We start from the raw sequence: 12,190 nt of genomic DNA, 5'->3' as shown, positions 1-12,190 counted from the left end.
TTGCTTACTCAGTATTACACCACATTACTGCCTCTTCTGCTGCATGGTTGATGCGTATTTTGTTTAGCGTAATGATTTATTTATTTTACAACCCATGTTGTGGTAGAAGTGTTAGTGAGTTTCAGTGACCCAGGAAGCAGTTTTGTCAGTCTTTATCTGGGAACCTGGTTGGGACATTCGAGGCAAATTGTTTTCGGGTGACATTTCTGACAAATGAGGAGTAGAACTAACAGAGTTACCGTGCAGTGGAGGCGTTCCTTCTTCAAAGAGAAATTGGTTTAATTCTCTTCATAGATTTTAATTTTCTGTTTTTCTGGTTAGAGAGTGACAGAGGCTTGTGACGGCAGCATTGCCACTTAGATCCCTCTGACCAGTCTGAAAAATCAGGACAAATGACACTGCCACATTAGTTTCGTTTTCTTAATGAGTGACTTACTTAATGTGAACCTATCAGGTAAAACAAATGGAAGCATGTACATGACCTCGATATAATGAAACAAACATCACAGGAGAAAAGAGTAGGCTCATGTTACACACGTGTCTGTTCTCTGGTGACTGTGACCAGTTACACTTCCAGTACATGCTGCTTCCTGTAGCTGTCAATTTCCTGGCCTTCCTTACCACCTTACAGAGGGGGTTCAGTTTAGAGTTTAGACCAATTCATTCGTAGGATCCTCTCCAGCCACCATCGCTAGCACCAGGTTGTTAACAGAAACAGAAAGGCCACCACCTCCATAGGCTTTTTCCCGATACTAGTAAGCTGTGCCCACAAGGATGAGCCCGCTACTCATTAGCATCTTGATTAAGCAGGAGACAGCTCTTGACATTGTCAGACCAGTTCTCAGTGTTGGCCTCTTGAGTCCATTAACTTGAGGACTGTGGCCTTTAACCAGTGGTTAGAGGAGGCCTTCTATGAGGGGCCTCTCAAATCCTAAAACAGACAACAATCGCAGGGGGATGTCAGGATACCAACCTCCACTGGGAGAGTAGGAGTAGAAGAAGATATTGCTCAAAGATGAGAAGACCAAGGCCAGCTACACCCAGTGGCTGATCATCAATTGATCAACACTTGTTCTTATAAAGTGGGGGAACTGCATTTGTCAGATGCAAAGTACCTGCCTACAATTTATGTTTATTTACAAAAATAAACACTGGTGCCAGGTTTTCCTGGCCCTTCTAGGGCACAGTTCTTGTAACTTAACTTTGCCCTCCACACCATACTAGTCACCCCTAACTTGCCACTGGTCACTGCATTGAGCTCACGAAGGATTTGTCTTTTCACACAGAGAATTACTAGACTTGTCTTTTGTGTGTGATGAATTTACAGCTTGTCACGTGGCTGTCTCACTAAATTGTAAATGTAAATGAAATAAAACCAAAGTTCTGCTGTAAGTATGACTGTGTGGTGGGTATAAACCAATTTGATGATTTACACAGAATTGCCAGAACAAATTATTACTGTGAATTGCATAAGCTCAAAGGTCACAACCCTTTGGACACAGTTTCATCAATGTTACATCAGTATTTACCAAAGGGAATTCATTATCTCACCCTCTGTTTCTGTTCCCCAAGTGCTGTCCAGGGAGGTCTCACCTGTGGCAAAACGGCAAAACAGCAAAACAGCAAAACAGCGGTGTCTAATTGCTTTCTAGAGGAATGGAAACATAAAGTGGACTAATGACCTCTAATGAGTGTGTTTATCCATTTATGACATGAATTATCAGCTCTGAATGTGTTTTAACACTTGATCAGAGGTGGTTCTTGCTGTTGAGCCCACACTGTTGACACACAAATACATCCTAAGGCATAACGTGGCTTTTTAAATTAGCAGCACATGATTTACTGATTTCTTATCAGTAGAGTGGGGTTGACCATCAGTAAAGGTCACATAGAAAAGGACAAGTTAGACTAAAAACTAAACAGAGTTAGAATTTTTGAACACAGGTTGCTGATATTCAGGATTGCAAAGTGCTGTTCCAAGTAGCAATCAGTCACGTTTCATTACTTTTTTTCTTTTTTTCACCACACTTTTCTTTTCTGCTACAGCAAGTCAGGCATGAATGTCAAGCATTTATTTTTGTGGCTTCAAACAAACATTGCCTTGTGTAAAAGTACACACAACCTCCTTGGTCAGTCCTCCAGTTTTGGGGAGGGCTTGTCTTAGCTGAATGGACAGATAGGTTGGACCAGTTCTTGGACAGCCCCTGAAGATCAGAATCTTGAATGGCATCAGTAGATGAATTCAGATTTGCCTCCATCAGTGGTGCACTTTTATTTCAGCTGTGCAACCCTTTAACTAAACTCTTCAACAAAGCAGTCCCTGAGAACTTCTGATGCTACCTGATGCTTTCTGACACAGGTGATTGGGAAAAGATGCTGCAATGACTGTGTGTCATGTGTGTTTTGACATATTCTGTCACATGCACACAACCTCCGCACTTGGAATATGGCTGCTCCTGTGAGTCTGTGCTGTGCCGTCTGTGGTCAGTTGTGGGAACTTGCTGGCTAACACACATGAACACACACACACGCATATATAATTTTCAGTTAATATGGCCTTCCCCAGGTTTTGGTATTTTGCTCCTGGCAACATCAGATTGTTATAGGTAAAAAAGTAATGGCTGGTTAGCACATACACACAAACACAGGCTAGTTTGATCAGAGTATATTGGACTATATTGGAATTTTCTGAGGATACCAAAACTCAGAATATCTGCTATTCTCACACAGTTTAATTTAAGTCCAGGTTACAAAATATTTGTAGTGAATGTGTGAACAGGATGAGTAAAATCCAGAAGATCAGAAAGCGGCGTGATGCATTCAGGGATTTTTCCTGCCTAATGTCAAAATAAAAGATGTTTTTTTTATATGTGTACAGTGCATAAGAAACTTCTGAATGACATATACAACGTGAACTGTAATTATTACAACAATATGTATTGGTCATTTATAAGTGCTATGTATATCTCTTTCAAAGCAGGTGTCAATGGTAGCAGCCAATAGTTTTGCCTTTTCCTCACCAAATACTCACAGCTGTTTTTATGAAGGGGTTCTGAAGGGGTTTCATGATAACATGAAACAGGCTGATGAAAAACATTTTAGTCAGTGACATCAACACACCACTAGCCCACCTTGAGCAGTTTTAAAAGGCCACCCAAGCTCAAGTGGCACAGTCCCCTGCATGGAGAGGAGGACGATCACACAGGTAACTATAGACTCAACAACTTCCTGCATGTGTGTCTCTGTACCCTGAACCAGAAGCTTTGACAGATAATAATTTGGTGTGTAACATTGTATTAAAATTAATTTTCATTTTCTTTTCAGAATTTAACAGAATTATGGGCAATACAACAGCACTAACATTCACAATGACTGCATATGCTGTCATGGAAAACTACAAGCGCTGGATGTTTATCCTATTCCTCCTGCTTTATCTCATTATTATTTTTCTGAATGTACTGCTCATTGCTGTCATACACCAAAACAAAGAGCTGCATCAACCAATGAATTTGTTCACGTGTGCATTATCCATCAATGAAATTTATGGGAGTACTGCATTGCTGCCCACAGTTATGGCTATGCTCTTGACTGAGACACATGAAATAGATATTAAGTGGTGTATGGCTCAAGTCTATTTCCTACACACATATGGATGTGCTGAATTTACCATTTTAGCCGTTATGGGATACGACAGATATGTTGCCATCTGTAGCCCATTACATTACCACATCATCATGTCTAATTCAAAGGTCTGCAAACTTGTTGCAATAGCTGTTATTTATCCTATTGTTGTGTTTGGAAGTTTTTACTCACTAACCTTACAGCTGAACTTCTGTGGAACAGTCATACCAAAATTATACTGTGTGAACATGGAACTAGTCAAAAATTCATGTTTCGCTGCATCATACATAAGTATTGTGGGACTTGTTCTGCTTCTGTTTCTTGTTGTGCCTCAGGTACTGATGATTGTTTTTTCTTATGCACAAATTTCAAGAGTATGCAGGAAATTATCGAGAGAATCTCAACGCAATGCTCTTAAAACTTGTATCCCACATTTATTATCGTTGGTAAACTACACCATCGGCTCCTTATTTGAAATTATCCAAACCAGATTTAACATGAATCATGTAGCTGCTGAGGTACGGATCTTCCTGTCTTTATACTTTATTATCCTTACACCAATTGCCAACCCGGTGCTGTATGGACTCGGTACACAAATAATTAGAGTTCATATACTGAAGCTGTTTATTAGATATAAGATCCTGCCGACACTGTTAACAAAGGCAGTGACAGCAGCTTAGGTATTTACTATTACATTAGGCATTGTAATGATAATAATTATTAGAATTTCAGGCACTAAAATGTGGGCAAAACCCTTTCCTTTTTCTTTCTTAATATAGGATTGTATCTGAGTTGTATTAAACTATAATATTTTAATAGAAATTCTCCTGGAGTCTTTATATTGAACAGTGCTGACAATAATAAAAATAACTACAGATCTTGTTATTCACAGCTGTGGTTTAAATTTGGAAGAGGAAAACAAGAATGCAGATTTTACTGAAGGACTTGAATATGATACGCTATTGTTGAATTTGGTGATACTATATGCTTTTGTGTCATATTTATGGAAGCAAGTATTTTTCAGTTTCAGAAAATTATTATGAAAGATATATAAATATATAATAGTTTACTGTAGAGGACTGTATTTACCTTTTCTTTATCAATGGGGCAAGGTGATTGCTTTTTGTCTCTATGTTTGCATATTAGATGCCGCTTGGCCTCACATGTCAGAAAGGATACTTTGTGAAAACTGTTTTCTGATGCTGTGCTTGCCCTCAGTTATGGACACATGGTAGCAAAAAAGGTTTTTTCAGGTGGTTCGTGATTGGCTAAAAGTACTCTAGCAAAAATATGACAGTTGCAGTTTTCAACCCCTTTTTAGTTCCTTGTGTAACCTCCCCGCACTTTTCACTTGAGAGAGATGTTTCACCTAACATTTCCTTGTAATTTGTTGTACTGCATTTGTGTACAGATTATAATTGTCCACTGTGCCTGAAATAAAACATTCAAAAATCAATCAGTATTTTGTTCAGAGCTTTTTGCATTTCAAATGTTATTATTAAAGATCACCTGCAACATCCCAGCTGAATGAGATCTTGGTCTACCAAACCACTGTTAATCTTTTAAATCACTTTCGAGCAGGTTTAGTGTCACTCTAACTTCAAAGCTTAAAGCCTGACGTTGCCTGACAGTCACTGTGTAATAACAATGCATTTTGTGCAGCACATAACTTACTGCTTTCACCAGTAAAAGGTGTGTTGTTTATTCATGCTATATTCATACTGTAGTAGTGTTGCAACTTTACCGCATGGCCTGTCCTATTGTTGCATCTTTTAAACTCATTTCCACTTTCTGTAATGCAAAGCCTGAAAATATGCTGCTATCAAGCATTATGGTCCAGGAAGTTTAACACAGGTTCATACACTGCTGGTATCAGGTACAGCTAAGTTTCCAAGGTTGTTATAATTAAACATCTGCAGTAACCTTTGCAGCAGCTGCAGCTGTTTCAGCCAACATATCACACTAACATACTAACATACCTGCGACCTGGGCCTGGACCCAGCTAAGCAGCAGATGATGACATGACATGATATACTAAAGGGGAAACTCATGCAAATTTTGTGTATCTAACAAGTATCTATCATTATTCACATAAAGAATTAGGCAACAATGAACTGTGCAAATCCTAAATGTCATTCAGAGACAACTGGAGGGGCAGCTGTAATTCCATAGACACACAGCACATGTACATGTACATTAATATTAAGGATATTAAATTTTTTAAAATTTATTTAACTCTTGAATTATACTGAGTAGATGGAAAATTGCTTCTGTCAAGCTACTTGAAGAAACAATACTATATGATTGCAATCAAAACTATATTTGTGATTTGTAATTTAAAAAGTCAAGTTAGATCTGAGTAGCTGCAAGGGGTAAAGGTAAAGACAGTGAGTAAGATAAAATTGAAGATTGATTGAGGGTTGCAGCTTGTTTGGGGACTCTTAAATAAAGTCCAAAGTTGCATTGATAAACTTTGAACAGAGCCCACTGCAAGTCAATAAGACAATGCTGAAAGAATTTGTGAGTTGATATCTTGTCGTAGTTTGTAGGGTGTGTGTGTAGGTCTAGATATGGCTAACAAAGCTGGACGTAGTTTTTCAAATGAGACAATACTGAGGTCATTTTGTGTGGAGTGTGTTGTGTGTTGCCCCTATGAGTAACAATGTGCAATCCTTGGGTCTTAGCATAGTAGTTTAGTTTAGTTTAGTTTAGTTTAGTTTAGTTTAGCCTGGTTTATGTCAGTAAACTCAACACCTCAAGCTGTGTTCCGTTTAACTGACCACATCGGTTTAACATTTGTCAATAGACCTACTTTGTTTAAAACTGTTGAGTCAAACTCATTTCACCCTGAGTGTCAGTAGTTTGAATTCTTTCTCGCAGAGCATGAATTAGCGAGGGGTACGAGGACGCCGCTAAAAAGATAAATATGCTCATTAGCTGTCAGTGTTTCACATCCCCTTGGAAGCAATTAGGAACTGCTTCATAATGAGAGTGAGACCATACTTGACCCATGGACAGCACCAGGGGAATAAATGACCCTGGTGTAAATGTGATGAAACAAGTGTAAACACAGGTCATCATCAATATTGATGGCTGATAACACTGATTAAACTAGAAGTAGGCTACCGCATGGCGGTGGTATGCCTCAGCGCAGTTGGGTGCCTGTTTGTAGCAGACGCAGAGGAAAAGGTTGTGGGTGTTTTGTAGTGATAATGGTAATGTTTGGGAAGGTTAGTGTTGGGTGTTCACAAGCAAAACTTACATAGGATCACAGTGGCCTTGACCTTTGACCTCCAACACATATTGACTCCATCTTTGACAAGCAGTGATAATATGTGCGAAGTTTGAAGAACATCACTCAAAGCACTGTAGAGATAACACATTCTGAAGCACAACGTTTGCATTAAGGTTACAGCGACCTTGACCTTTGAACTCTGACCTCCACAATCTAATCAGTTTATGCTCAAACTTCATGTGATGTATTAGGAGGGCTTCAGCTGTTTGTTGGTTATAAAAACAGGACCCAAGGAACACAGCCTCGCTGCAGATCTTCAAATAATTTTTGTCCAAAAAAAAAGTAGTGGTGAGTTTAAAATACATTTTGTAATGTACCAAGAGTGATTGATAAGTTCATTGGCCTTTGTGCAGTCATCTGCTACCTCGGTCTCAAGGGTTTATCTTCTAAGAAGGTCCTTTGCCTGGTCTGACCTGATTTGGCACCCTCAGAGTAAAACCCAAAATGAAGGAGCTAATTGGTCGCCTTTTTGACAGTGATGATGATGTTATCACTGCTGAGCACCACTTTCTGGAGGTCCAAGACACTGACTTCTACAAAGACTGCCAGACTAAGTGTGTAAATGTATTAGGCTATGTTTTCTAAAAACGACTCCTTCTACCTTAGGCCACAAAATTACCAATCATATCAATTGTACGTTCAGGGTAATTTATTCTTGAACAGCCCAAGTAGCGTAAGAATTGTTAGCTCCAATGAACGCTCTTATGAAATTCAATACTGATCTGACAAACAGCACTGCAATCAAGAATAAGACATATCTGAGTGTTAAGCTGATGTGCACATATGTCTGTGTGAAACACGGAAGATTGAGAATATTTAACATGCATTGTAAGGCCTTAGCATTGTGAAATGCAAAGGCCATTATGCAGATTATATTCAGCCTCTCAAACTTAAAGGGCAAACAGATGCAGAGGTGAAAACAGACTATAGAGGTGAAATGATCATCTCTCATCCCACGCAAATGTCAGCTCTCCTGTGTGGTAGTGGTAAAATCTAGTTTGAATGAGTAAAGAGGAAACTACTTTTTCTAAAACATCTTTACAAACTTTCCAATCATTAAACGGTTATGTCAAAATTCTTCAAGAATTGACCTGCAGTATATACTTTAGCACAAAAAAACATACGATAGCACAAAAAATATATGCTTTTTGATTTTGAATTATTTTTAATTTATTTGCTGCGCAAAAATGAAATTGATTCATGCTGCAATGCCCTAACCCTGCAATTGTTAGTTGCTGGATTTGACACAGATATTAATCCTCTGATTTACTGGCAGTAGGTAAGACCACATGACCCCATTTCACAGGAGGAGCATAAAGAGTATAAAAGCTGCTTGGCGTTGTTAAATGCAGGTGTTTTTTGGGGGGTGCTGCACTCAAAAGGAAACACCTACTTCATCTCAGGTTATTGAGAAAAGTGAAATAAAATGCAGTATACTCTGGATTACTCAGATGCTTTTTGAGGTTTTTGAGTTTGTGTCAGCATGAACAATTTCTCTGAAGTGACGTCTTTTCATCTGACTGAATACTATGGGATGGAGGACCTGAAACCAGTGTACTTCTGCATGTTCCTGATCATATATATAACAATTGTGGCTGAAAATGTTGCGTTGATCGGAGTGGTGTATCATGAAAAAACCCTGCACGAGCCAATGTATTTGTTGCTGTGTAACCTGGCTGTGAACGGTCTGTATGGAAGCACCGCCTTACTGCCAGCAGTACTGAGCAAGATGCTGTCTCACTCCTATGAGATATCTCTGCCATTGTGTCAGACACAGATCTATGCTATACACACATTTGCCATCATCGAATTCACGATTCTAGCGGTGATGAGTTATGACAGATATGTGGCCATTTGTTATCCACTGCCGTATCATGCAATCATGTCACAGAGACTTGTCAAACTCATTGTTTTCATGTGGCTTTACCCCATTGTTGCATTTTTAATCGTTTTTATTTTCACTCTTCGGCTGAGGTTTTGTGAGAGAACCATAGAAAAGGTGTACTGTGTTAATTACCTACTGGTGAAACTTGCTTGTACAGATACATCTATTGTTAACATAATTGGTCTACTCTCTGTAGGTTTGTATACATTTCCACAGCTTATTATGGTCTTTTATTCATATGCACACATCCTAAGGATATGTGTATTGTCATTCAGCAAATCCAGGCTCAAAGCCCTCCGGACCTGTACCCCCCACCTATTAGCAATAATTAACTATTCTATCGGGTGCTTTTTTGAAATAGCACAAAGTCGATTCAACGTTAGTCACCTGCCTTACGAAACCAAGTTGTTTTTGTCTCTGTACTTTTTGATATTCCCACCCATTCTCAATCCAGTAATCTATGGTTTGAGTATCCAAGTCATAAGAGCACAAATGTTTAGGCTTTTCAGCAGAAAAAAAAGGCAAGTACAAATGATGTAGCCAAGGGGGCTGTTGTTATTGCGCACTGAAAGAGTGTCCCACATGGTGCCACGAAGGCCGATGCCCCTGGAATAAACAAGACTTACATAATCTCCTGTCTCTTCCTGTTGTTTAAACATGTTTTTTGTCTCATGTACTAAAACAAGACCAGATCAGCCAGAGCACAGAAAAACACGTGGAGTGTTGAATTCATGTCATGCCATGTTGAATTCATGGAGCATTAGCAGGCTGAAGCTCAGGCTTTGTGCATATATAGTACTGTGCTGTGTTTCAGCCAATTTGACTGTTCTTCTGTGGACACTGGATTATAATGTAGGAATGCTTTCACACCTTTGTCTTTCACACTTTATCTTGCCTGAACTGCAAACTCAAAATTAATGCAAAAATTAATGGTAATCTAACATTTTATGCTTTCTTAGAGTTTAGGCCATGAAGGATACATTTTTCAGGCAGTGTTTTGGTAAATAGCATTAACCATGTCAACGGCAGTGTATAGTGAGACCATATGACTGATGAAGTAGGTTGTTTACTGTTGAAATTATAACAATCTGCCACACAAAACAACGGAAAATTCCTCCAGACAAATAATTTATGCTGCTCTATGCTCTTATACGCTTTCATTTCCTATATATTGCAAACTAATGTCTGGGGGTTTAATGGAAAATCAATAAAAAATTCCTAAACTGACTATTATTTGTGGGTTTTATGTGTGGCACATCTACTATTGTATTTCCAAAAAAATCAAATCGACACTCTTTGTGTAGAACATCTGTAGAGACATGAAACTACGGCTGCATGTGGAAATTAGCTAACTCAGAGTGCTCTGTGTGTTTTATCCTATGCTGCACCTTGTCAGTTTGTGCCAGATTGTGAAGAGAGATGAGGATTCACACACAACAATAAACTGCTTTCACAGAAAAATTACAACATGGCAGGACACCTAACACCTGCAAAAATAATCAAAATATGTAAGCAACTTTTTTTCTTTGATTCCATTAATCAAAGAAAAAAAGTCATGCATGCATAGCATGACTTGCATTAAAAGCCACTGAGGCTAAAAGATTCCTGGTAACCAGACTCACTTGTTGTCATCCAGGACATCACTGAACAATAGCTACCTTTTTAACATATCCAGATGAGCTAGATCTTACCTGCTGGATTTGTTGTAAATGTCTTGGAGGCACAGGTCATCATGTGGTGATGTAAAAATGGATCCTGGGCTGAGAAGATAAATGTGTGTTAATAATACATTTGGGGCTAACACAGTGCAATTGTCCTCATTCTCGTCATTTCTGGAGTGAAACTTACCTTAGAGGACTGCAGCAAGTTTCTGTACAGTACAGTACCTTTTTTTTTTGCACCTAAAACCACTTACACCGAAAATGTTTATTTCTGTTGTTTTCCCCCGATAAGTTTATTCTGTTTATTGATAATATGAGATTCCTTTTTGTATCTTGTTGTGCACATGTACATTGCAAATAGGGCACAGGTTTCCTGTTTTGATCCCCTTCTGTGTAATTCTGTTAATTATAAGACTTACCATATCCTATAAGAAGGCCTGAGGCTTTGTATACACTGGGAATGTGCATTTATTATCACCCTCTGACTCAACCTATGTTGGGCTGCCTGGTAGGAGTAGTGTCTAAAAATAGTCCTTTAATTATATGATTATGAGGAAAAAAAAAACATCCAATGGGTCTTGTGTGTGCCCATGCCATACTTTATTTAATAAAAAAAAAAAAAGAGAAGTAGTGTAGCTACAATATGGCACACTTGAGCAATGTCAGTCAATTTTGAATGGCATGGTAATGTGTTTTAGTCATACAAAGCATGCTTGTACATTAAACACTTAATAAATACAGTTTTTCCTCTTTTTTGTGGTGAACACTTAAAAAATGTAACTTTTCTGGGGCAAACTATAAAATAAATCTTGAAAACACAATGTGGTAGAGGGGCAGACACCAGTATTCTCCAGACCAAACACACCTCCAAATACAAAACTGTTTTACAAACAATCAGGTAGACGGCATGCATACAAAAATAGACAACTATTCTGATCATTCCTCTGTAATTTACAATACTAGTTCATTATTGCCAAGCGTTATATTTTTGTGCCCCTGTTTTGAGGAATAGCTTGCTTTCTATATATCTTCCCTCGTTTCTCTTGGAAAAGTACAATGTACATTCACAATCACTGAGGCACAGCACTTGATTTACAATTTGTATACTGTAAGTACCCCAAAACATTGTGTAGTCACTGTTGTTGTAGTAATGTAATATTAAATATATATTTATATATTTATGCTTAACACCCTGTACACTCATGGAACAAACATACCCATTAATCATACACACATGCATAACAAAATGTTGTGTACATCCAAAATAGCATTGCTTTTAATTCTTCCATCAAACCTTAGAGAGCGGCTGTACACAACTCCAGCATAATGTTCAGAACGATTCGGCGGAAGCGAAGGAAGGTGGCCATGCACGTGAGCGATGAATTACAAAGCCTCTCAGACGAGTCTTTGACGTGGACACAAAGTGCTTATTTGCCAGTCAGAAACCCTGTGAGTCTACAAGTTATTTTATCGAGACAGACATCTTTTTTTGCCTTCTGTGACAGCCCTCATCTTTAAAAGAGCGAGATCGGGGGGAGAGGGACACCAAGCCTTTGTGCTCCTGCACGGTAAGTGAGGTTGAAGGAACAGTAAAAAGGGAGAGGAGATGGAGAGCCAAGCAGGTGAAAGATGGTTTTTGGTGCCTTTTACTTCCTGCAAGGGGGGTGCCGGCTGTGTGTGAGGCACAGGCAGAGGCGATACGGTCAAGGTTTTATCAACACACTGATC

At 38.8% G+C, this 12,190-nt stretch overlaps 2 protein-coding genes across 2 annotated transcripts; both read left to right on the top strand.

Annotated features, from left to right (window-relative positions):
- The first annotated feature begins 3,338 nt into the window (after positions 1-3,338).
- Positions 3,339-4,301, top strand: LOC121191184 (olfactory receptor 52K1-like). The gene has a single exon (XM_041052304.1). It carries the CDS (start codon positions 3,339-3,341, stop codon positions 4,299-4,301), a length of 963 nt encoding a protein of 320 aa, XP_040908238.1.
- A 4,098-nt stretch (positions 4,302-8,399) lies between these two features.
- LOC121191000 (olfactory receptor 52L1-like) lies at positions 8,400-9,341 on the top strand. The gene has a single exon (XM_041052044.1). The coding sequence runs from the start codon at positions 8,400-8,402 to the stop codon at positions 9,339-9,341; it is 942 nt and encodes a 313-aa protein (XP_040907978.1).
- Positions 9,342-12,190: the final 2,849 nt, after the last annotated feature.

Source organism: Toxotes jaculatrix, chromosome 12, assembly GCF_017976425.1.
Source record: "Toxotes jaculatrix isolate fToxJac2 chromosome 12, fToxJac2.pri, whole genome shotgun sequence".
NCBI classification, from domain to species: Eukaryota; Metazoa; Chordata; class Actinopteri; family Toxotidae; genus Toxotes; species Toxotes jaculatrix.
Note: the sequence above shows the minus strand (reverse complement) of the source record. Positions and strands in the feature narration are given on the sequence as shown.

Coding starts and splice junctions, on each gene's coding strand:
- LOC121191184 (XM_041052304.1), top strand. CDS start 3,339: ATGGGCAATACAACAGCACTAACATTCACAATGACTGCATATGCTGTC.
- LOC121191000 (XM_041052044.1), top strand. CDS start 8,400: ATGAACAATTTCTCTGAAGTGACGTCTTTTCATCTGACTGAATACTAT.